The sequence below is a fragment of the Rhopalosiphum maidis genome, chromosome 1, assembly GCF_003676215.2.
Source record: "Rhopalosiphum maidis isolate BTI-1 chromosome 1, ASM367621v3, whole genome shotgun sequence".
Taxonomy (NCBI): Eukaryota; Metazoa; Arthropoda; class Insecta; order Hemiptera; family Aphididae; genus Rhopalosiphum; species Rhopalosiphum maidis.
This window is the reverse complement of record NC_040877.1, coordinates 8,215,232-8,242,174: the sequence shown is the minus strand read 5'-3', so window position 1 is coordinate 8,242,174 and position 26,943 is coordinate 8,215,232. Positions and strand designations below refer to the sequence as shown.

Genomic DNA, 26,943 nt, shown 5'->3' with positions numbered 1-26,943 from the left:
ACGAGTGAAACAAATCTTTGTTGCCGCGAGGGTATTGTGTTATACTAGCATTATATACGTACACGTGTATAACGAATTGGATATTGAAGGGAAAAAAATAAAATCTACGAGTTTTCTGTGAAAACTGCATAATATTTTAACACCGCTCGCACACTCGTCTCATTATGTAAGCACGTTTTTTTTATTGTTTCCACTTGAATACGTTCAACAACTGTTTCCATCGAGTAATGATGAGCTTGAAAAATTAAAACTAAAAAACTAATATAAGTGTAAATATTTTAAAGTGATATATTATTGATATTAACATTTTAAACACCTAATAATTATTTTAATACAAAATACTTATGTATTGTGACGTTTAGTACCTATTCTCCATTCTGTCGTTTATTATTTAAACATGATACTATATTATATAATGCAATTTTGTTTGAATACTACATAATGTATGTATTGCTTGTATATAGGTAGTCGATTTGTATTTATGTTCAAAACCGTTTTGGAAACGAGAATTGCATACATATATATTACTACAATTCGGCGGGACTAGAAAGGGGTAAGAATATTGCTGCTCACGGCAAGATGGCAATGGGAGGTTTCATTTCCACGATGAACAAAAACCTTCGTCGATGGCAATCCTCCGCCGCGACAGTGGCTATAATTTATATCCAATATATTTAAACCTCTACTGTATCCCACCACGACCAGATTATCGTCAGAATAATCTGCACATATACAGAGCGATTATTTTATACAGCAGCACTCATTCTTTCAAAATGTATTGAAGTTCATGAAAAAACAATTTAAATCATTTCTAGTCCAAATAAAAATTTTGTCTTATAAGCGGGTAAGGCTATCTGTGCTCAGTATATTTTGTAAAGCCTATCATATAGCTATTAATGTGATATTATTTTCTATTGCATACTTCTATGGTTTTGCGTGATACCGAGTATATTTTTAACTCTGATATAATAAAACGGGAAAAATAACTGTAACTGACGATACGAGGGTGAACCACGAATTTCCTACCGATCAGCCGCGGGTGTATACTTATGGTCGGGTACATGTTATAATGCCCGCTGCGAGTTTTCGAGTCTCACCCTAATGTGTGTGTGCGCGCGTGTGTGTGTACGTGTGTGTACATGTGTGAGCGTGTGTGTGTGGTTTACTGCTCAACGATAAAAGAGGGGAGAAAAAGTGTTTTCCCTCCCCCAGTGAGCGTTATGACGTTTGCAGGACAGAAACCGTCCTATCCACGTTTCTCTTTCTCTCTGCAATCGTGCTGACGCTGTCACTCCATCCCGGTCCCTACCCCCCCTTTCTCACTCCGTATTGAAAACCGTCGTCGTCGTATCGAATTCCCATTACGACGCGCGCTCACAATAATCTAATTTCTCCGCATTTTAATGGGCCCTCTCTCATTCGATTACAACTTACAGAGGCGGTGCGATGTCGATTTAAATGACCGAATTTTATTTTATTATATTTAAATAAAGTTGAAAAAACGACAAAGTTTTCAAAAGAAAAATATGCCTATACAGTTATTGTGGTTATGTGTTTGGCTTGTATTCGCTACCTACGTCTGTATTACATGCGTACTTCTTGTTAATGTTAATAATTGGTATAATTAAAACTATCTATGTCAACAAAATACTTTTTATACGATAGAGTTATTTGATCAACAGTATTCGGTAGATTGGGGACGAATTTAATTAAACTATTTTGAACTTCAATCATATGCATATGTTATGTAATAGTAAAAAAAAATAATCTTCGGATATTACTTGTATTTGCCTGAATGATACGCTATTAAAATACGTTTTTATAATAATATTATTGATTTATAAAATAATATTTCATTTGTGCCTATGCTGGTTTAGATCAAAACCTAAACAATAATTATATACACTCACATACTCATACTAACCATATCAATTTTACTAATTGAAATATTATATGTTATGTTTTAGGGATTGCCGAGTAGTACGAGATCCACAAACGTTAAAATCAAAAGGCTACGGCTTCGTGTCATTTCTGAAAAAAGCTGTAAGTATACAAACATATTTTTTAATCTTAACTCTTTATCTGATATTAATTAGAAACCGGAAATAATAAAGTCAGTAAATTGAGATATAATAAAAAGAGATGGTTTTTTTTATTTAAATTTCAATTCCGTTTTTTAACTTATCGCATCGACGAAATGAGACAAAGAGATCTTTTGTCCTGTTGGGAACACAATATGAATATTTTTCAAAGGTCTGAAGATAAGTATAAGAATCAGCTGGCGTAATTCTTTTTCATTTTTTTTTCCCACAACACTTTGTGCTGCCCAAGAGTTTAAAATTACCGGCGATCACCCTGAATAAGAGTTTCAACAGTACACATCGTAATAATATAATAATATATACATTGTTCTCACAAAATAAAACAAACTCGATTTTGTATTCAATGAGAATGATTTTTGACGAAAAAGAAAATCATTTATTTATTATAAATAGATCACTGACTTTAAAATATACTTTCTTTACTATTATCATTATGCGGAAATTCCGAAATAAAACTTGCGTCATATAATTTCGTGTATATTATTATCCACCATCATTATAAAGATTGTTTCTCTCCTAACATTCTACAAAAAACAGCACTTGTCTGTTTATCGTATTATATTGTATTGTTATTATATTATTATCGTCGTATTCTTTCTCAAAACTTGCTAAATGTTTTTTTTTTTTTTTTTTTGTTTAAAATTTATAAATATGAGATGTGTACGTATATAACATAATACGTATCACCGTCGGTTTTTGTGGGGATGATATACCACGAACAGTCGTACAGAAGCCCATTGTTTTACCGATTTATGTGGAGTATTGTGTGGGTTTTTCTCTCTAACTTTCTCTCTGTCCCGCCACCCCGTTTTGACTGCTCACAACACATGCGATATAACAAAACGGACGGCCGGCTGCTGGCTCATTGTTGAATCGCTGCAACGTTTTATCCCGACACTCGAACGTGATAAGGAGAATTACTCCGGGAAATTGAACTATTTACGTTCACATACGTGTGCACTACACATACTACCATGAATCAGCCGTTTTTTTATAAATATATATATATATACGATAATATGTAGTATTTTTTTTTTTTACTTCCATTTTCCCTGCTACTAACCATGTTGTTTTGTGGGTTACTAGTAATCTCGAATTAGGGAACGACTGGCACGGCAAGAGCAACGAGAGAATAGGAGTTGTACATAGGGCCAAAAAATGTTTTAACTTTTGAAATTATTTACTGGACGTAGGGGACTTTATACTGACCATGACTGTACAGTGTATCATCGACCACAGTATAAACTCGTCCAAAAGCTACGGCTTATGTGTATTGCATGACAGAGGAGAAGGACTAAATGTGAGAGGGGATAGAATTACGACTCTCGTTTGCTCGTGATCCCGTGTGTAAATTTAAAAACAGATAATTTATACAGATTTAAAAGCGTTATTTTCATAATCTGATGAGTGACAGACATTTTTGAAAAATATTATTTATAATATATTATTATACATGATTAGGTTATTTAACTTATAGTGTATTAAAATAAATGCATAATTAAATATTAAAATATATACTTGTCTGCAAAATCCGACATACAAATAATATGAGCAAATATTTAAAATTTGACCAACGTCATCTAAACATACTTTGATGTTTACAAATTTCAAAATGCTCATGAGTTGCTTCAAACGTTAGAATATTAAAAAAAAAACTTACGTGTAATGGGTAATATTTTAATAATAAATAAAGCATACTTTATAAATAATAATATAATATATAAACAAAATTTATATGTATAGTTATTATTTTGTATTTTCGAACTTTTGTGGCTATTTTTAATCTGTGCATAATATGTATGCCATTTATAAAAGGCATTATCTCAAAAAACCAGTACGCCAACTCACAGTTTATAGCGGTCGTCTGTCGATACATTCATCCAGCTTAAGGTCTGGCTTTGGAGGGTTGAAGAAGAGGGCGTACGCGGTATTATGGTTTCCGGACGTAATTAAGTATTATCCTATCCACCGAGTCCAATTGACCGTTTAGAAATCGCCGTCGTATTGTCGTATTATGCACCCACGATTCACATTATTATTATCGAATAGTGTAAGAGCGTAGTGTTTATTAAATATTGAAATGTTTTTTTTTTCGGATTACACACATAGTTTAATAAAAAGGTATAAATCATGTATTCAGTTATATAACAACAATTATCAGTATATAGGTCTAATATTACATTGGGAATAAATCAATATGTTGTATTATTGTTGAATACAAAATATACATTAATTCATAAATACGTAATATGTATAAGTAAACGGTTCAATGATAAATAACCCAGATATCAAAATTAAATGAACGTGACAATTTTTCCGAAATGCTTTTTATGGTCACGTCAGTTAAGGTCAACCAATTTCTATATTTGACTGTCTATCGCCCATTAAGAAAAGACTTTATATTATTATAATGGTCTAAAAATATACATAGTATGTAAGTACTATGATACTAAAACAGAATTTTTTTTGAGGGATCAGTCGTCAACCTGAAAATGAGTGAGCTATTTAGTGAATTGCATTGATGGCTTGACATTAATGTCGGGGTCTCGGGGAACAATAAGAAGCAGAGTTTAACATTAAATCACGTGATATCATCACTCCATGCAAGTTCCCTTCCACAAACCGTGTTTCGTAGTTGTTGTACTTAAACAATAATTTCCGTAAGATTTTGATACTACACTCTATTATGTATACCAACGTGCGATGCGATGTGTAAAAAATAAAAATTGAATTCCTCCTCGCAGTGTCATGCGCATGACACCGTTGTCGACCCCATATGTTCCATGCTCGATCTATAATAATATGTCGGATACGCGTGTTCCTTTGAGATAAACACCACCCTGCGCAGTGGCGAATAAAGCATGGGCGATCGGAGGGCCGTCGTCATCGAGACACACTAGGCCGGGTCGTCGTCGGCGGCTTAATGTCGGGTCGTGAGGGATAAAAGTAATATATTGTATAAGTTTGGGTGTATATGTGTGTATACGCGGATCCATCGAATGCTTGCTCGTCGCCTCTCACATCCCTGTTTGCACGCAAAACTGTTGCGCGTCGTCAACCCGACCTTGAAACTCGCGAACGTCTGTAGAAAAAATATATATACCATAGCCGTACTCTTTTAACTGTTCGTGAAGTACATACGATTGTTTTACATAAATGTAACTGCAGTGAAAAGCACAACCGTATTCGAGACAACGTGGCAGCAGGGTCGATATAATAATACACTAATCGGATAAGCGTTTCTATCGACGATTTTAATAATTTCCCGTTAAGTCGAATAACTATGCGCCATGCGTGTATCGTAAGTACATTATCCAGATTTACGGACACCTTCTCGCAATTTTTACAATCTACTTTATATTTATTTATGAATTGACAGTGTTTTTTTTTTTTTTTTTTATTATTGATTTTGACAAATTATAAAATTATTTATTAAATCATCAATATATAATTTTATTCAACATTGCATGTTGAATATTATAAAATGTAATATAACGTCAATCATAATAATATTTATATATTATACGATATTATACCTATAAACTTATACATTCTACATTTTGTGATTAAATTCTGCAATTCCGTTAATAGAGATTAACGGAATTGCGGAATTTAAATAATAATAATAATAATAATTTAAATAATTTATAAAACTTTTTTTATATTGTTATAGAAGCTATATTATTTGATATACTATATTTTAATTATAAACATATTAAGATATTTACATTTCCAACAATAAATTCTGAAATTGACTTGTTCTAACCTCAAGTAGTGTATTTAAAAAAAAAATAGTATTGTAAAGTATGGACATTTAAAATTAAAATTTGACACTTAACATTTGGGTCTTTAGTTTAAACAAAAATAATAATCAATTATTATGAACATACTTTGTTAAATTGAAAAACTTAATGCATTGGTTAATATAATATAGGCCATGTTAATACGAATAATACTACAACACTAACACCATACGTATGTTGTCATTATAATCTTTTGTAATTTCTAAATATTTTTATAAATGATCCTTCAGTTTTAATTCGATATATTATATTGTATGTACGTCAAATAATCAGATCGATAGTTTTACTACTACTTACGTTTAAAATATTGCTTTAATTACGTATTGATTAATTTTATTTAAGTTCATATCTTTAAACTTTTATAAAAGACTTTAATGCTAGGTATAGTTGTTATACAGCGATACTGTCCGTTTTTATAATATTATACCTTCATTAGCTCAATGTGACATTGAATACTATTGTAGAAGTTATGTTTATATAATTTTACAAGAGCTAATGTTTTGATTGAATCATATTGAGTCAAGTTCTGTAGACTTTTCTAACATGTATAATTGTAAAATGAAAAGTTTCACAATATTGCTAAATATGATCTAAGTTATCATTAATAATGATATTTGATTCTACACGTGTGTGAACCTATGCTAACATATTCAGCAAATCTATATTAATAAGATATTCACTTCATTTTCGAGTATGTATTAGATTTTTTTTAAAACAAGATGATTGAATTGTAATGTATATACAATATAAAATTTATATAATAAGTACTTTCATATTATATTATAAAGAACATATTAAACATATTAAGTTCTACATCAAATTAACAAACAATAAATAATGTTATTACTTACTACATTTGTAACTATAACGCGTTGATCTTATAAGAACTAACAACTATATAACCCGAGTCTCATGATAAGTTTTCGTATTCAAATTTTTATGACGATTATAATTTTACTATAAGTTAACTGTTTTATTCATTATCTTGTGATGAAATCAAGTAATTTCTATAAATAAGTATGTTTACGATTTTAATTTCAATTTAGGGTTGTTAAATTAAATTAATAAACGTATTGCAATGAGGTGTGGTAAGATATATTTTAAAGCTGATATTGCAATCAAGTCATTATATACAACGATTAGTCGTCAGAAAAAAAAAAGAAAAAAACGCCCAAGCAACTGAATTACAATTTAAACACGGCGACCTTTCGTTATTCGGATTGGAGGAGAGTGTCTTTTTCTTCACAATGCTATTTATATAAAGCGAATATCGGACCCGGGGTATATCGTTTTTTACACGTCATTCAACGAGAACACATTGCCGTCGTTAAATACGAAGGAAATTGGACCTGGTCTCCGTGTTGGCACAAATTACGACCCTCTTGCGACTTCATTATCGAAATCATATGTGGTGCGTTATCACACAATATATACAAGTGTGCGTATAATCTCACTTATATTCCCTCGGCGTTTTTGACAGGTCTGTCATAAATCAAATAGTTATAATAAGTAAAATAGGCGTCACACTACGGTGGAGCTACCGCCACGAATTGGATGATATCGGCTTTCCACCAACGCTGTGTGTCAAACGTAATACATACAATAATAATAATATACTAGTACAATTCTGATATTAAACGAATTCTAACCAAACAAGAGGAATAATTTTCAATTCCCGATCGACCTTTATTCACCTATATGATAATGTAGTATCAACTACCGAGTATTCGATAATTTAAAAATATTTAATAATTTTTTTTCATTAATTATTATTTTGAAATACCTATACTAATTATTCCGTATTCGTATGTTTTTAAATTTTATACTGTACAACAAAAATAAAATTCAATCAAATGCTGTCTTAATGAAATATATATATGCGATAATAATAATAATATATCTATAGATCCTTAAATCTTTCATGAAGAAATTCTTAAACACAGTATTCGTTTCTAAATTTGGTTTTAAATTGATGAGCAGTAAGCCTACATAGGGCACTATAAATAATAATTACGGTATCGGAATCTATTTGCACATCTCGATTAAGGGCGGCATATATAATATTATGTAATATCATGAACATAGTTATTGCGGTGAGGCATACCAACCTTTGGTATAATGGCAATGGTTGGGAGAGTCACCCAAAGCTCTTCAGCGTTTTTACGCAATAATAATAATAATAATTGCAATAAATATAATAATAACATTTTAGTGTGTGGAAACAGGAAAACATAACGCGTCGGGAGTTCGATAGCTCACCACACGCACACTCACTGGAAAAAAATTTGGCCGTAAAGTCGTTTTGATGGGACGAACGTGTAGCGACGTTTTATTGTCTTGTAAACGGGGTCACGCCCGTGGAGGCAGTAGCGTTAACGTAGCAACGTCGTCGTAGGCATGCAATAAAAAAAGAGGGGAATTTTGGGTGGTGGCGGTGGTTGAAAAAACATATCGTTTCGAATTCAATAAGATAAAAGGCGAAAAACGTGTTGATGATATACGCGTGTGCGTAAAATATTGAGTATCATATTATGAAAATTGTAAAACTACCACCACCCCTCTAGCGAGTAACAAACACGCGAATAAAGATAATATTTTTTGGTTATAAAAAAAAGTTCACAGCACCGTTTTTGGCGTGCCATAAATTCCCGATGTTTTTTTTTTAAAACTCGCGGTGTATATGATGTACTCCTCCATCCCAAAATCCAGCATTGGATCTACTGCCACTACCGTCCACGTGTAGCCAATTTAATTTTCCGTCGTATAAACCATCGCGGCAGAAAAATACTCTTTTCGGTATAAACTTCTTTATTTCATTTATTTTTTTTCCGTGTAGGATAAAAACTCATTTTCAGCAAGGTTTAATGAACTGGAGCGGAATTATATGTGTGTCATAATAATATTTATGTCGTATGTACCTACCTTAGTATTGGTATATGACGAAAAACTGACTTACATTATAATAATATTATTGACTACTCATCCGTGTAGATAAATTATCGACTATTTTATAATTTATCTTATATGCTATAATATTATTGCCATTACAATATCCGGTACAATATGATACTGTAACACAAATAGAGTTCTAAGTCACCCAAACTCATATTATTGTACTAAAAAAGTTCAGTAGAATTTGAAAATGTAATTGATAAATATTAAAAAAAAAAAAAAAAAATACTCTAAGGGCTTCAATTGAGTGAAACCCCGATTGAGCACGTTTTACTTTTTGTTACACAATTTTGAACATTTTTGGCTAATCAAAGAAACTTTATTTAGCAAAAAAATTTTTTTTTTAGGCCACGTTACTATATTTAGATATTATATTGTATATTTCTCTATCTATCGAGTTAAGACCTCGTAAACTAAAACTATGATCTATTCCAGCGTTTCCCAAACCTTCGTCCACGGATCCCTAGGGGTCCTCACGTATACTTGAGGGGGTCCGCCGACGTTAATTGAAAATACTATATTATACGATATGGTTTATAGTTATTATTATTATTTATTATTGATTTTTATTTTTATTTTCATTAAGGGGTCTGTCAAAGAAAAAGTTTGGAAAATACTGATCTATTATATCGGTTTGAAAAGCTATGAATTTTAATACAATATGTTTTTTGAGTATATGATAGTGATAGTTTAATGTTGCTACATTACTTACACTGGAACTGTTTTTTTAATAACCCATATTTTATATAAACCTATTTTTACGCTACATATCAACAAGATATTTAACATTATTTAAAAGAAAATCAAAACAGTATGGATAAGACACGAATGAATTACGAATACTCCTGCCTTTCTTTGTACATCCATAGTTCATACTAACCCAATTTAAAATGTTTCCTAGCTGCGTCAGTATCTGCACATATACGAGTAGTAATATAATACATATATACCGAAATGGTCACTGTACGAATTTAATATTTAGCTATAACCTGTTACTTAAAAGTTCTCAACTCGATAACTCGATACGCTTTGGTGATTACGACTACAGATTGCCTTAATATCATTATACTCGGAGTACACTTGAAGAGAATCGTCGATTAAGGACACAATTTATATATACTACAAGTACAAGAGATTTATGATGAAACCAATTTTTATAAGTTTCTCTTCATCGCGTTCATTATATCATTACATATTTTTTAAATTCGAAAAGGAAATACATAAACTTTTTACGATTACACTGTTGCCGTATACAATATTTTCCGTGCATATAATAATATTATCATCATAGATAGAATAGTACAAATGAAATGCATTTATATAGAACCTGCATTTTTATTCATTGCGCATCGAAAACGGTAAGTTTCCATCGTAATGTTTAATAGCTATTATACATATATGTTTGTTGTATTGTTAGATGTATATATCTATAAAGTTTATTCTGTGTATTATTTTACTATTCTATATTATTATGATACAAGCATTTTTTTATTTTTTTCATTTATTCAAAGTTTATTACGATTATGATATTGACTGCTTCTAGGGAATATATAAAACCACTCACAGTAAATATTTAATTTCACGGCAATCGATTTGGCAGAAAAATACAAAGCGATTAGTCTTTTCTCGCTTTTTCTTCGTTGTTTTGAATGTTTCGCGTACGTTTATCAGTAAAACTACCAACATGTGTACATAGTGGCGCCAATCCTTTTTTTCATGTATAACGATCGCCACAAGTTGTTTTAGGTGGTGCAGGGTGTATTATCAACCTACCTAGAACCCGATACCCATTAGACATTATCGATTGTTTTTTTGATACATAGTTTTTCTTTCCAAATGTTGGTAATAAACTAATATAGGTAATAGTAAATCGTTTCGTATTGCAATTGTTGTTAATGTTATTTTATTATTTTGTAATCATTATATCTTTGATAATTATACGAGTGTATTAACTCACATAGAGTCAGTATATTTAGTTATATAGCTTATCTTTATTGTGTGAACAATACAACTTGGTACACATTACTTTAATGTTATACTAATTTTATATCTGAAAATAGAGTGAAAAAAAAAGATTTCTCAAGTTATTTAATAGAAAATTAAAAAAATTGAATCAAAGAAGGTCGTTAGAGGATTTATGTTTAAAAAATGTTTGGCTGTGGTCTACAAGCCAAATTAACTTCAGCTACACCGTGTAGTGTGTATGTACGCATGTACGGATATCATCGAATATTCTATATTACTGGACCGCATCATAAATTGTTAAATCCATGTTTGACCGACACAGCAGCGATATTATGTAACTACCTCATATTATTACGTGATGTAAACAAACAACGATGGTGGTAGAATAATATTATGATTTTGCGAAAACATTGACGTCATAACGGACGTTAATAGTTGCATTATTTACCGAATATAAAGATATGGGTAATTATTATCGGCTGGTTTAAGGCATTTAATTTCAATACAATAAATTTTATGGTGTCGCGTAAAGGTTAACATGATCTATTATAAATTTAAATGTCCTCCTTCTAAGTAGTGCAACATTTAAGAGATATACACACACAACAATCCGAAATGATTATTGATTTATAATTAGAGTATTTTCTTAAACGAAGTTAGTATATGCACACATAATACTCTCCTCTTTACTCTTATGTTCATATCATTGCACTAAACGTATAATTTAAGCATACAATCTTATCACTGATCATATGAATCGATTAAAACAAGTATAATTAAAATACAATATATTCACCATAGTTTACAGTGAGACATTTTGATTCAACGGTTCTACCAATGAATAATATTCGTTTTAAAAGTGTTCATGATACTCTTCAACAGGAGTATCGTTTGAATGGAATCTGTTTTTTTTTTTTTTTTTTTAACACAAAAAAGTCGATAATATTACGCTTGTTATTGGTATTATTATGAAACTATCAGAGTACCAAAACGAAATAGACGTCAGCCCAATCGCAATTTGCCAGTTCAACGAGCTGTAGTGCTCAAAATTTTATTTGCAATTTTTCGCATTCGCCCGTGATGCCGTAGCGTTAGGGGGATGATCCCGCCGGTCGATAAAAATAATAATACACACTCAACCGCCTATAATAGTCAAATACGATATACTATGGCGTATAATATCAGCTGCATCCGAGGGATTACTTGAAAATCGTGATGCGCCATGCTGCAATATCACACGATGTCCTACTTATAGTATATTATACGCTTATGTTATACAAACAACGTGATGTTATCATAATATCATGTACGCGTACAATGTTAGTATTTTGACTATTAATTATTACGCTACACGATGTAATAATAATATAATGGACATAGCGTACGAAGGGGAAATACACGTCAGGAACGGTAACTAGGTAATTGATATTCTAATCCGATGTGGACCTCGCAGAACATAATAATAATGTTCGACCGAGCGGCACATCGTGATCGAGATCGATCGTGTGGTGCCAGCTGAGACTTTGTCTAGAGGTTTTCGGTATGACCGTGATGTATATCGCTTTATACTGCATGTATAATACCTACCTATGTTTTATTGAAATATTATAACGCTTTACAATTATATATTTTATATACGACGAGAATTGTAATCACGTGTTGATCTAATTTTCCGTGTGATGTTCACAGGAAGCCGAAAGTGCGATCGCTGCGATGAACGGTCAATGGCTAGGCAGCAGGAGCATAAGGACAAATTGGGCGACCAGAAAACCACCGACGTTAAAAACCGACTGTAAGTACATCGAATAGTAATTTACATATTTTATTATATTATTACTGTGGTTATATTAATATTTCGACCTTCTCTTCGCCTTTAAATTATATTTTTATATAAATATTAGGTATAGTAATATTTCCTGTAACATATATTGTTGTTGTTTCTTTCGATCCGTTACTACCAAATTGTTACTCGTCGGCGATACATTTCAATACCTTATTACATATATACCGTCGAGGGTGGGATGGCTACAAAAGTAAAGGGGTGTTTCTGGAGGGTCTTAAGACCCCGTTAGTATCCCGCGGGAGTTTCCCGTGCCAAAGTCTTGTGTGTGCATAGTCCCGCCATGGCATTATTCATATCGTAACCAATCAAACAGGTCAAGGCGGCGGAGACGGTCGACAGTGCAGAGATATATTTTATGTAATTTGTTCTAACAATGTTACCAGGATTAAACGGAAATTAAATGCCCGTCGGTTGTAGGTATATGTATATTATGAACAATAATATAATATTGCAGTAATGCAGTGTGTACTGCGAAAAGAAGAACAACATTTTTTTATTATTATTATCAAATACCATTAGATACAGTACGAGATATCTAGAAGTCGTTTAATGGGAAAAATATGAACATCACACCACCCGGCTGCATGGGCAACGCCGACGCTCTCGCGTCATCGCGTCGTCCTCTTGCTGCGGGGAAAACTGATTGATTCTAGTTGACGTCCGCACGTTGAGTAAAAACTCTACCGTCATTTATCCATGTCAAATAGTATTCCGTATCTGCGCGCACTTCTCACCTATATCTGTGGGTAAGACGAAGGAAAAAATATGTGTCAGATATCCCAAGGCGATTCACGGCTGCCACGCCGGCGGGCTGTGTACACATAATATATAATAATATGTGAATACTCTTCAGGCTACATTACTGCAACGTATTTGTGTTGAAATTCAAACGGCACATGAGCGCTGTCAGATCCCATTGAAATTAAATCAAACTCGTGTAAAATATTCTGTTTCGTTTTCGTTTAGACGGCCCGACTTTGATGGGAACGTTTCTCCTTAAAACTCCACGGTTTTGGCATGAACAACGTCTTTTATATTTTGTTTAATATGATTTTACAACATCATATCGAATTGCTTGGACCCGACTCATATTCAAACACGTAATATGTTCAGTACGAGTTTACAGTGATAAAATATATTGTTATTTTATAGATAGATTAATGAAATTACATCGAATAGGATTTTTGGGTTTTTTTTTTTCAGAAATCATTATTAGGGTTTAAATAACAAAAATGTTTTTTCTCGCGTACCTATTTAAACAAATTATATGGATAAATTAATTTAATGATACGCGGTATATTAGTGTAAGTGGCCAAATCGTTTACATTGTAGATATTGTCTGGCCGAGAAAATAAACGGTCATCAGAAAACAAATATCAAGCATATCAAATCCATTTATTAGTAAGGTATAGGTGCATGTATTTAAAAATCAGTTTAATTTCTCTACGAAGATATATGATTTGGAAAAATATCAAGCTAAATAATCTATATTGCTGTAAATTGTTTACGAGTAACTATCAAACAAATGGTGTTAAGATCGTAGTTAATTAACATGTTAAAATGTTATTTAAAAAAAAAAAAACATTTTTAATGATTTTCCGCGTGCAATACAATATGCACACAATTCACAATATATTTTGTACCGTTTGTTTGCATTTTATACATGACGACATAAACGTTCTGTCGTTGTTGTCGTCATCCTCCACCTTATCCATCTTCGTGCACTCACGAGTGTTGTTACAATTGGAGGACGTACTTCAAAAAAATACGACGACCCGCACGTATTACGTCTCGTCGTGTGCAATTTATACGATAATAATATATTATAAGTATTATCATTTTATTTTTGACCTCAGTGCTCTAGTTACTTATAGATCTAGTAGAATAACTAAAATTTTATTCCCAAAAACACTTCTTTGAAGTTACTCATGAAATTCCTACTAATATTGTTTTCTATTCATAAGTAGTATTAGAAAAACGATTACAAAATATACCGTCTTTTTTTTTTAAGAATTCTAATTTTAGGTGATATAAAATCAGCAATTACCTCCTAATAGCATATAATAAGGTTATTTTAATTTTAATAGTTAAGTACTATATTTAAAAGCAACATATAACTACAATGACGACTATTATACCGTTATGCAGTAAGCAGTTATTACATCAAAAAGTATTAAAGTTTACAAAAATATTTTTTTACGTCGTTTGAATGAACTATAAAACTTCATTAAGGCAAAAAATATGCGTAGTTGTTAATATTTTTTTTTATCATTGTAATTGTTTGAGTTTTTAATTTTCTGAATGACAACATTCATTTTGTATTTTATACACGAAGCAGTATATAGTTCCGAGAATTTCGGTATACGAGTATAAAAATTAAATTGCGAATGAGTAATTAATTAGTTATAAATTAAAAGTATTTAAAGTTTAGAACGGAGTGGCATGGGGGGGATACCCCACAAAATGTGTATATTATATTTAGATCGTCTAAACTTTTAACACGCATAACTAATTAATTATACTCGTTCAAAATTCGATTTTTATGCATAAAAGTTTTCAAAAATCTAAAGTCACACAAATAAATATAAAAAATGTTCTTACCATTAAATAATAAAAATAAATACCACATTAATTTCACCATTGAATCAACATAATCGATCACTCTGTTGTCAGCGGTTTAGGAGTTAGAATAATATGGTATTTGTACGATTTATCGTGAAAATCATATTATAACAGTATTTAAAAATTTTATTTGTACACATAATTCAGTGGCTGAAAGCGGTTTTACAATTTTAAAAACGTATATATGTATTAATAGACTAAGGTTACCCGGGGACAAATCGGTAAAATATAATGTAACAGCTATAATGCGCCACCGCCGCTCATAGCGAAAATCTACAGAAAACGGTCGAAATCCGGTTAATTCTTAACCGACGGTTATCGTAATATTATAACAATAACAACGGCGTTGGCGGGCCGTGTATATTAATTAGTCGAGACTCGAAGAGCATTTGAATAATTGATTCAAATGGCTATGGCGGACGTCCATAACGCGGGTAAAATAATAATAATAATAATAATAATTATTATTATTATTATTATTAGGTACCATATTAAACAGGTTAACAACGGACATACAACCGCGGGCGCGAGTACTGAAGCTGTTACTAAAAGCGGACTTTACACTATTGGGGTACATCTTGCGCATACACATTCATTCACATATTAGTAGTGTTGATTCAACTACGTAATTATTGGTCTAAATGCATTTTTCTAACATTTTATATAATTTAATAAATCGTTATTTTTTAAATTATATCATTAAAATATGTCTGTTATTATTCTAAAAATCGATTTAATTGTTATGAACTACTGCAAATAAAGCAGAGTTTAAATAATACATGAGTAATGTGTAATGCATAGGTTCACCTATAATTAAATTATAAAACAACAATTTATTTAAATATTTTTTTTTTTCAAAACAAAAAAATGTTTACGCGCTGTTTATACATTGTTTTCTATTTTCTAATAAAATTCTTCAAAAGTATGAATAAGAACCTCAGAATAATAGTGTTATGCATTTTTTTTATGACATTAAAAGTCTTCTTTAACGAAAATTATACACATATATGCAAGGATGATAAATATTTCATAAGGATTTGCATATTATATTACATTAGATTGTATATATTAGCCGCACGTTAAAACGGGTCAAATAAAAATATATACTCATATTATATTAAAACTCGTCAGTGGTAGATGGAATTAAATTTGTACATCTTGTTTGCTCTTTTTAACGTGCACATCGCCATTAATTGTCTTTCACGGGGAAATATAATTATATACTCGATTAAAATGTGAGTTTTAATCACTATACAACATATTAAATGGAAAAATGTGGTATAACAACGATTTTAATTTTAATAAATTGAGAAAATTTTTTAACCAATTGAGTACGTATTTGGCGTGAAAAAAATAATTTTACTATTTAAAAGACTTTTAAAATTACCAGTACTTTTTTTCATAGAGAGTACATTTTTATAAACACATATACTATTTTTATTTTAATTACGTGAATGTACTTGACACTTTTTCCTTAACACTATGCGCCGGTCGTTTCGCTGCAACTGCAGCCATCACGACGACACGCGCTATTTATATTGTCCGCATGCATACAAGTATAACACATTATAATATCAGTATAGTTAGATGAATTCAATGTAAAAATAAATATTTTTACATTGTAATTTATTCATGTTATAAAAATGGTGACGTTGACGTACCTATTTAATATGAGATTGTGACCATTTACCATTGTATACTAAATATAATACGTCTGCGATAATTAACGGGTATAGATAAGCCATACAGGTTATAATAAAATACTTTATTCCAAGCAGTGATGAATTTTAGTATTAGTTTATGCATTTGTGAGTACGTGTATGTGTATGTTTGAGCTGAAGGTGTATATTCTTCATAGCTTACTAAACAGTATTCCATTTTTTTTAATTTTTAAACTTAACTCATCTAACTCATCAATAACTTTATCTGCAGTATACATTTGAGATTAAGGTGACACAATAATATCATATGGCCAACCAATTTGATCTATTTTTTCTAGTAAGAAATCATAGCTTTAGATAAAGTTACTAGTTATTAATTTATTATTTATAATAATTATTGACGATTTTTTTGTTCATAATATATATATAATTATATAACTCTACATGTATAGAATATTCCATATTTATTCAATTCCGAATCAACACTAAGCATTTGAAAGTTATTTGTTATTGTTATTTATCATTATTCGTTATTCATCTATGAACAGTTAATATTTTATTGAAACGCAAAATATTTTGTAAAAAAAAAAAAAAATCAATGGCTATCTATTTCCCCAACCTCCTTTAAATACGTTGCTGGCTTCAAAGCCTCGGGGTTCTAAAATTCATCTGAAAAACCCACAGTGACAGTTTTGATAACAACACATGTTTGGAACTGTTTTATTTTATTCTCCAAGACTTCTCTCTCTATATTTAGGTATTTCAATTTTTTTTTTTTGAAACGATTTACATGTTTTTCTTTTTAATTCCAAATGTCACGGCAATATTATCGGTTTTGTTTATTTTTAGAGGATATTTCACGAATAGAGGTACCGGAAAATAAAAATAATAACATCTTGTATACATTTTATTTTTCCCGTATTTTCCATTCCGCTTGCTCAGACATTTTACTTCTTCGTTGTCGTACTACGACAATCATAGCCCACGGGTGTAACTGTTGATTCAACGTGTGTTCCAGCGATTGTTCGAAAAGCTGTATTCGCTTGTGGAGGGTTTCGCGAGGAAAATGGAATAACAGTAGGTAACAAAAACAACACAATATATTTTCAGCCCCCGCAATATTTGCGGGAAATTAGTTTTTAAACAATATATCTCCCATCTGATAGGGAACATATTGCAAAGGTAATCTGAACCGAAATTATATTTTTGTTTTCATTCAATTTAATGTTACCGTTGTTGTAGTAGTTCTTTCCCCGCCTGTATTATTTATATTCCGAATTAATTTCGAAATGTAGTAATGACTTGTTTCAATTCAGTTCACGACCTGTATATTTTTGTAAACGAAATAAAACTTTAACCACTAGCCACGGTTCCACCAGACTGGCAAAATATAAGCACGAATCATATGGAAAAATAATTTAATCCACATTTTTGTTTTTCTTGCGTGTTGTGTTTTCGTCCACCGCTTTTACTAAAGAATCTATATTTCTGTGCATAGGTAATAAAAACACACATTTGCGTACATTACCTGTCTACACTCTGTTTTTAAGTATATATAGGTTATATGTTTCAAAATGACGTAACCAACTTCGCGTTTGGTTGCCTACTTTTTGTTCGATATGGCATACGTCCACGTTCGCCCCAAATTCTACGTAGTTGCCTATTGTGCAGTACCTATACAGTATTAAAATATCTACACGCATTTGATTTTGTAAAATATAAGCTCGAATACATAATTGTAGTGTTTTAATATCCGAATTTGTTAAATTATCTCTGCAAAATATGGTTGTTTTTAAAATGTTTCTAATAATGTTGAAATATAATGAAAAGTTTAATTTATGATCGAATTTGAGGAGAAAAGGGAATATCTTTTAATTAATAGAAGCGAATATAATTAAAATATAGTGTAGTATTATAGACACGGAAAATATGTATGCATATTTTTAAAAGTACATAAAATATCCCTTCTCTAACCTAAAATAACATTGCTAGTTACGTCATTCTGAAACATACTGTATAATTAATGTATAAATTCGGTACATTATGTTTTTGTACGTATATATTATTATATTACAATATATATATATATATATATTAAAAATATTATATATATATGTTTATCATAACATGACTTTCCTTCTGTTTAATTATTCTGTTATTTATTTGAAAATGTAAAACTATACTTGGGGTTAGTGTTCATGCATTACACTAATACATAAAACCTAATATTTTTATTCAATGTATATAGTATAATAATATTATTATTGTAAGAATAGCTATTATCAAATTTCTAACGTATTTTTACCATAAATTATTGGTTTTAAACCATTATTTAGATTAAATAACTATAAAAAAAAAAAAAAACGTACACATTAATTATATTATTATATTATTATTCTCTCAACTCACGAATATATTTAAATTGTACGTGACAACGGTTTCGGAATTTGGAAAGAAAATAAATGTTACATTTTATGATTTAATGATTCATTTAATGATACAAAACGCTAATATTTTATGAAATTAAAGTACATCAGACAATGTGACGATACGAGTAGTCGTCTGGGTCGCGGAGGTAAGTCTGGTTTAAGTATATATCATAAGTTTAAACGAAGTTCACCCCTGTAACTCCCGGTGTCTTTTGTAAGTCTATTATAATCAGAAAACTGTGTAGGGGAGTAGGGTTAGAAAATATATGTGTGCGTGGGACAAATAAGGTTAGACACGCGAATGCGAATTGACGTGTAAATATATTTATAAATCCCACTCATTTTCCCGTAGTTTTTTTTTTATGTATATGATAAATGACTCATTATTTTTCCCCTATATTTTTTAGCATTTTTTTTTACCTTCGGAAATTCCGTATCCGGTTTCCTTGGCTAATTGTGGCTAAGTTATTCTTGATTTTTCGGAACGAAAAGGTTCGGGGTAAAGACAAGCAAATTAAATAATGGCAATGTCACTGGTGGGGGAGCAACATATAATTTATATAATATATTGTATATAACAAAAAGTAAAAATATCGTTTGTTTGAACTCACATACATACCTATTGTACAAGCACGTATAGCCATTTTGGTCGATGCTGTTAGTAAAGTATAGAAAATGATTAAATAATAATATGTAACAATATTTAAAATATTATTTTTGTCTGTCATATTTTATCGTTTTACAAAAAAATAATAAATTAATATTATTTTTATTAATTTTTTTAATTATATCATATGTGCCTTTTCAAAAATCTTATAATACGTTTGATGATTCACGTTTATTTAAAACTATCAATTTTCATTTTTCATTAACAGTTATTGAAATATTTCTCAATGTTCTAAAGATTTGGTGTTGGGTAGTTTATTATCTAAACTATATGTGACGTCGTTAAAGAAATGAAAATAATTTAATTTATGTTTAGGAAGTTTATTAATACACACAACTTTATTATTGTAACTTTTATTTTATTTTATCAGTGAAATATATAATGATTCATTCACTTGTTAGATTACTTTTAATGAGCACGTTGCACGTTGCACGTACCTAATATAATTGTATATTTCAATTGTAACATTTTATTTATACTAAAATAGATTTATAAGTAGTTAAATTGTACATACTTTAACATATTATGTTTAATCGAATTGAAAAACATATATATTCTTAAGAGTAAATTAGATTTTGTTTATGACAACAATTCTTATAATACGATCTAAAATTGATGAAATATATTTACTTACCATCGAAATTTGAAGTAAAGCTTCAAGATATTTAATTTACTCCCTCTCTTTCACCATTAAAAGTATATTTAATATTTCAATACGTCATGTCATGTGCTTTACTTTATACTATGTTATATTAATCTTCAAAAAATATATACATTTAAAATAACAGAACTCAATAAAAATACTTGGTTATGGTTTTTTCTTGTATTTTCAATTTATCAATGTTTATTTTTCTCCATATTTTTGTGTGATCTTTTCAAACGCATTATTATTTTTAAAACTATTTGTCAAATCAATAAAAATGCAATGAATATTTAAATCGTCTTTTGAGGCTGAACTACCAAAGGCTTCAGAGTTTTCTGAATTAACATTTGTCCGGCTATCATTTTAGTATGATATTATATTTCAAAGTGGAAAGTTGTGTTTGTTATGACCTACGAGACCAGAAAAGGGTTTCGGTGTTTCAGAGAACCTCCCGATGCGACTGTGGTGCACAAAGTGACATTAAAATAAGTCACTGCTTTGTTGTTCTCGCTGATAATATAATAATATATTAGGTACATTTGATAATTTTTCGTCAATTTTTCTCTCGACCTAGTTTCATGTTTAAAGATAATTTAATTTAAATATTCTGTGCCTTTAATAGTTTAACAACTGGTAGGTACTCTGTAACAAATTTTCGGTTGCTTGTAAAATGAGTAAAAAATAAAATAAAGCGTTAAAAATGTATTCTTAGTTCGACGAAAATATTTTTGAAACAATATAAAGTTTACTTGGAAAACAGATAATTATCTTGTTCAAAGTAAAGGTTCAAAGTGTAAGTTTAAATTTCATTTTACAGTTACCATTTTAATTAATTATTTAGTCCACAAACAATACAAATACGTATTATTCAATGTTTGAGATTAAAAAGCACTAATTTAAACAAACGATTTTTTGTACATACATATAAATAAATAAGTGCACAATTATAATTTAATCATGACGTTTTTTCATCGTTTGATATGATATTTAATAATAAAAAACTGCAATCAACAGATAGATAGATGCGTTAATATACAGATAGATAGAGGCGTTTAATTTAACGTAGTAGTATTATATAAAAACGCGATATAGGTACGATTGTAAATGTATTAGAACAAAATTAATGGTAAAAAAAAAAAAAACCAGACAGATGTGCTAGGTTGAATTATGTCTTCAACTGTACAATATTATGTTCTGCTGAGGAAAAAAAAACACCAATAAGGTCGAACAATGATGTGTATACTGTGTAATAGGCTATAATATATACGTCACGTCACTGGGGTGAATATCATGAGAGTTTATTCGCCGAAATTTGTTTTGGGGGATATAAAAATAAATAAATAAAACAAACGTTTAATCTCGACCCGAAACGTTGGCGCCTAAAATGTCTGTCTGCCGTTTCGAATTTATGTTCCATATGTTTTTGCCAAATTCACCCCACTCCACTGTATTATACAGTTTCTTACCCCACCAATCACCGCCGAACCGCTGCCACCACTACCGTACCACTTTCTCGTCGCCCAAACGTTACACGAGCTTAACCACCGATCCATCATGCAGTTATCATAACGAACAATCGTACATCCATCACCGCAATTACTTAAACATGGATCCTGTCCATCGTGCGTAAAAAAAAAAATAAACTTTCAGAGTTTTTTCTTTGTATAATAATATACACCAAACGCGTACTTATGATGGCGGGAGCGGCGGTGGAGTGACAACAATCTCGAAAGAAAAAACGTTTGATTCGATCTCGTGATGGAGCACAGTTTAGTGAGGCATGTGGGTATGATAATATAATAATATTTAATATTATACGCTCGGCCGTCACCCCTCCGCCAACAGTGACACACGTAGCTTGTGAACATTTTTATTATTTTTAATAATAATTATACGTCACGAGCTATACGCTCCTGTGTACGGTGCGGTAGGTGAATTTTACTTCTCAAATAATAATAACAATAATATAATCTGCGCTTTCATCAACGTTCCTGGAGGAGAGGTTGACGGGGGTACTCGGTCAAAAAGCAAACATAGCCAGCGCGCGTATTGTTGTCGCTTGTTATTTTCACTGCAAATGTCCCTTCGTCCGCCGTCCTTTACGCAGCCATCACGTCACCTCTGAGCGACTGACTGCTCGTGACTATATATTATATACACATACACATTTATGTATACGGTTTGTGATTGCTCTGCCTAATATTTACATTTCTAATATACCACAACTCAGTTATGGGGGGAGGGACTTGAGTTGGATAGCGGCAGCTCGAGGATGCGCCTTTAACCCACACTTGGATGGGGTGGAGGCCGTTTGCTCTGTGTCGGTCCGACTCGCCCTTTTTGCAGCAATCTAGTTAATTGGTTGCGATTACCTACGATACGATTCGTACGGGCAATCGAGAAATAAAACTGATACGTCACGCGCTCTCGTGATGGGCTGTGTGTCTTGATGTCAAGTGAAGGACATAGTTTAATTATTTCATCAAAATAATAATCGTTTATGTCCTATAGCACATAGTTTATGAATCACGCACAGTTTACACAGCACAATAGTAAATAATAAATACGTTTATAATTAAAGTTCGGACTTCTTACATTTGCATGTTTTTTTTCGTGATATTAATATAATACTCTAGATGAAATATAAATTTATTTTGTACACTGGTAAAATAACACGCATTTTATTACAATTTTTTGCGTACAGCGTTATGTATCACAAACATTTCGAATAAATGAGGCATTTTTAAATTTTAACAAACATTGTTTACTATGGTTTTATATTTTAAAGCGTTTTTTAATAATTTAAATTGAATATTTCGAACATTTTTAGTGCAATAAATCCTAAATCTTAAATCTTACGTATAATGATATTGTTATGAAGCAAATAATACAGTTATAATTAAACATAAATAATTTTGTTTTACAACAATTTAATATAGATGTCAAATTCCATTATTAGATCGGTGAATGTGTGTATATGAAGCAATTTTTATTATTTACTCTCCAAAATTTTCCAATTGACTCCAAAGAACTAACGTAGTCTATTGAATTATTCGAACAATGTTCCGATTCAATCTTTTGACGGAAAAATAGTCTCGTGGCGCTCAAAAATGGAACGATGGAAAAATGTAAAATTAATAATATAAATTACATCATAATAATAATATGGTACATACATAATTTATTGTAATAACAAAAAAATGTACAAGTACTCCGAAGTTTACGAGAAATATTATTTCTCGCTACCGCGTTATTGTCTATACTCACCATATCGATGGCGCAATAGTAATAATTATTTAAATTCCAACTAAAATATGCAGTATCACCACTACCTAGTTAGATGTAACCTCAGATACGCGCGGTTAAAAAGTCATTCATCTTGTATATTTTATTTGTATATATATGTGTATTATGTATGTTATTGTATAATATACGCAACCACCAACCGAATCGTGGTAATTGTCATTTAATATTAATCGCGCCCGATTTATTAATGGTTAATTATTATTAATGCGCAATACACAATGTGAAGAGATGTATACTGTTAATCTTGATAAAAGCGCTAATTCGTTATTAATAATGTTTTACGAGACAATGACCCCCCGACGGCTGGCAGTGATGATAATAATATAGTAATAATAACAATAATAATAATAATAATAATTGCAATTTATATAAGTTCGACTTGCAGTCGCCGCACGACAAACACGTAATATTTTAACGATATATCTCGTCTGAAATCTAACGCTAGAATAATAATATATAATTAATTGTGTATTCGTTTTATGATGTTTATTTTTGTCCGGTTCAAGATTGTCCATTCAAAGTCGTTGTTAATCTTAATATACAACGGTTGTTCGACAAAAATGTGTTTTTCCATTCAGAGAGTATTAGGTAAAACGTCATTATTCTAAATGATAGTTTGTACACATAGTGTTGGATTGAACGGTTACGAGTCGGTCATTAGCCGATCCGAACGCATCTTCTATCTGCGAATCTGCACTTATTTCATTAACACACTAACAAATAAAGCATTTACTTGCTGTAAACAACAAATTTAGATTAAGCCACACCGTATATAGCTAGTAGTGGTGGTTTTGGCGTGGTAATAAAGTAGATTACACTCCTCCGATGTCATCGTCGACGTTTGTGTTTTTATTTCTCCGGGTGAAAATGACCTCGTGAAATTTAATACTGATAAAATGTCACGCGATATTTTTTTTCTTTCTCGCTCTCTCGCTTTCTACTCTTTCTCTCACAACTCCCACACCTCTCCGCTCTCTGTCTGTCTGCCTGTCTCTCGCTCTCTCTCTCTCTCTCTCTCTCTCTCTCTCTCTCTCTCTCTCTCTCTCTCTCTCTCTCTCTCTCTCTCTTTAGGTATTTATAATCATTTAGACGACCGTCTCTTTTTGGTTTTGCCGTTAAACATCACTCGGTGACGGCTCTATGGTTTACACGCGTGCAACTATAAACCTTTTGCAATAATATTGTGTTCGCGTTGCTTGTAATAATATTCAGAAAATGTTTGTTTAATGTTTACGCTGTTTTTATATATTATTCAATGTTTTAACTTTAATGGAATCTTTTTCATAAGCAAAAAGTGAATTTAATAGATAAAAAAAACTACACGACCTATACCACCGATATATTATATAAATGTATACACAATATTATAGTCTCAGCTTTTTACACGATCTACCATTACAAATGTGAAAAATCACTCAATCAATCGCGTTGTTTTGAGAAAGTAATAATTATTATTTTGATTCATAAGTAGCGTTTCATTCTACTGTAAACCCATCATTTATTTTTTGCATATTTTAACAGAATGACTATAATTCTGTAATACTACCAATAATAATAGCTAAACGGTTAAAATATTTATTCATGTTTTATTGACAAATTGTTCAATTACTAAAACTTAATTCTGTAGGCGTATGACTACAGCATATTTTATAAAAATAGTAAATTTAAACAATTGGCTCATGAAGTTTAATGATGATTTAATATATAGATGTAGATTATATATTATGTTTAAATAATATCACTGGGGCTTGTAGCGGTCAATATATTTAACACGAGTAGGGGAACAACAGTTGTCCGGTACATTTGAACAGGTATAATAATATCATGGCGTCAAACGCATACGTTTTGCGTTCGTAATTACGGAGTTGAGCAAAAAAAAATATGAAATTAAAAAAAAAATATATATTTAAAACCAAATATTAATGACGTGTGTTTCTTGCTGTGGTGCGTTTTCAGGGCACGGCACTGAGTTTATTTCGTATTAACGTTTAAACTTTGAAGGAAATTAGCGGAGGGAAATAAAAAAAACTGTTTTCCATTTCCATGCATATTAATTCGTCTGGTTAATTATAGTGTTACAATAATGCGTTTTTTTCCCTTCGCGCTGTGTATAATATATATGTGGCTGGCCTACTAACCCTCCACCCTACAACCCTTGCCACCATCTCTGCATGTACGAATACTACTATTACCATCGCTACCACTGAATTGCGAGCTAGTAGTGGGTGTTAGGGTGTGATGGGTTCGCTTGGAAAGGTGGGGGGTGGGGGTTTAAATCCATATAGCGTGCGAATCCGAAAAAAAGGATAAAAAAAATGGGGTGGAAAAACGCATAATACGTACTATAGAGCGGGCACGTATATGTAGACGGTATTATATCGTATTTTCGTTTATCCTTTCACACAAAAAACAAAAACGAAAAAACAACGTTATACTCCAATAATATAATATTCCGTACGCGAAAATGATACATATATATATATATATATATATATATATTTATATTATAAAAGTTTTCGTCGGTCGTGCACGCCTGTCGGCGGCGTGTATACACACAAATATATTCACGAATATCGTAATACATACCTATTGCGCTCGGGGTCGGATAGAGACTAATATATTATTACGCGCGTTATACACGTGGTGGGGCTGAGTCCAGGGACGCACGTCTCGCATGCCAGTAATATATATATGCTCTCGTCACAGGCCCAATCCGCAATTCAATTTATATACTATAGCGAGTTCATATTATTATATTATGGTTGTAATATACCTGAACCTCGGTTGGGGGAAAAGAAGTGTCTTATTCAAACCGCGGTCATATTTTATTATAATATCTTATCAAAGTAATAGTAGTACTAATTTTATATGCGACGTGTATATATAAATATATAGCCGCCTTCGAGAGGAGATGGATGGCAGTGTGTGCGCTCCACTCGGCGTCGTCGTC

General features: G+C 31.1%; 1 protein-coding gene across 3 annotated transcripts in view; it reads left to right on the top strand.

Moving 5' to 3' along the window:
* The window catches only part of LOC113550536 (nucleolysin TIAR-like), a 323,070-nt gene that overhangs the window by 273,851 nt on the left and 22,276 nt on the right, over positions 1 to 26,943 (top strand). For all 3 annotated transcript variants that reach the window (XM_026952434.1, XM_026952435.1, XM_026952436.1), the window contains 2 exons: positions 1,968 to 2,043; positions 12,512 to 12,614. In XM_026952434.1, the coding sequence (XP_026808235.1) occupies positions 1,968 to 2,043; positions 12,512 to 12,614 (179 nt within the window). The remainder of the gene's footprint in view (positions 1 to 1,967; positions 2,044 to 12,511; positions 12,615 to 26,943) is intronic.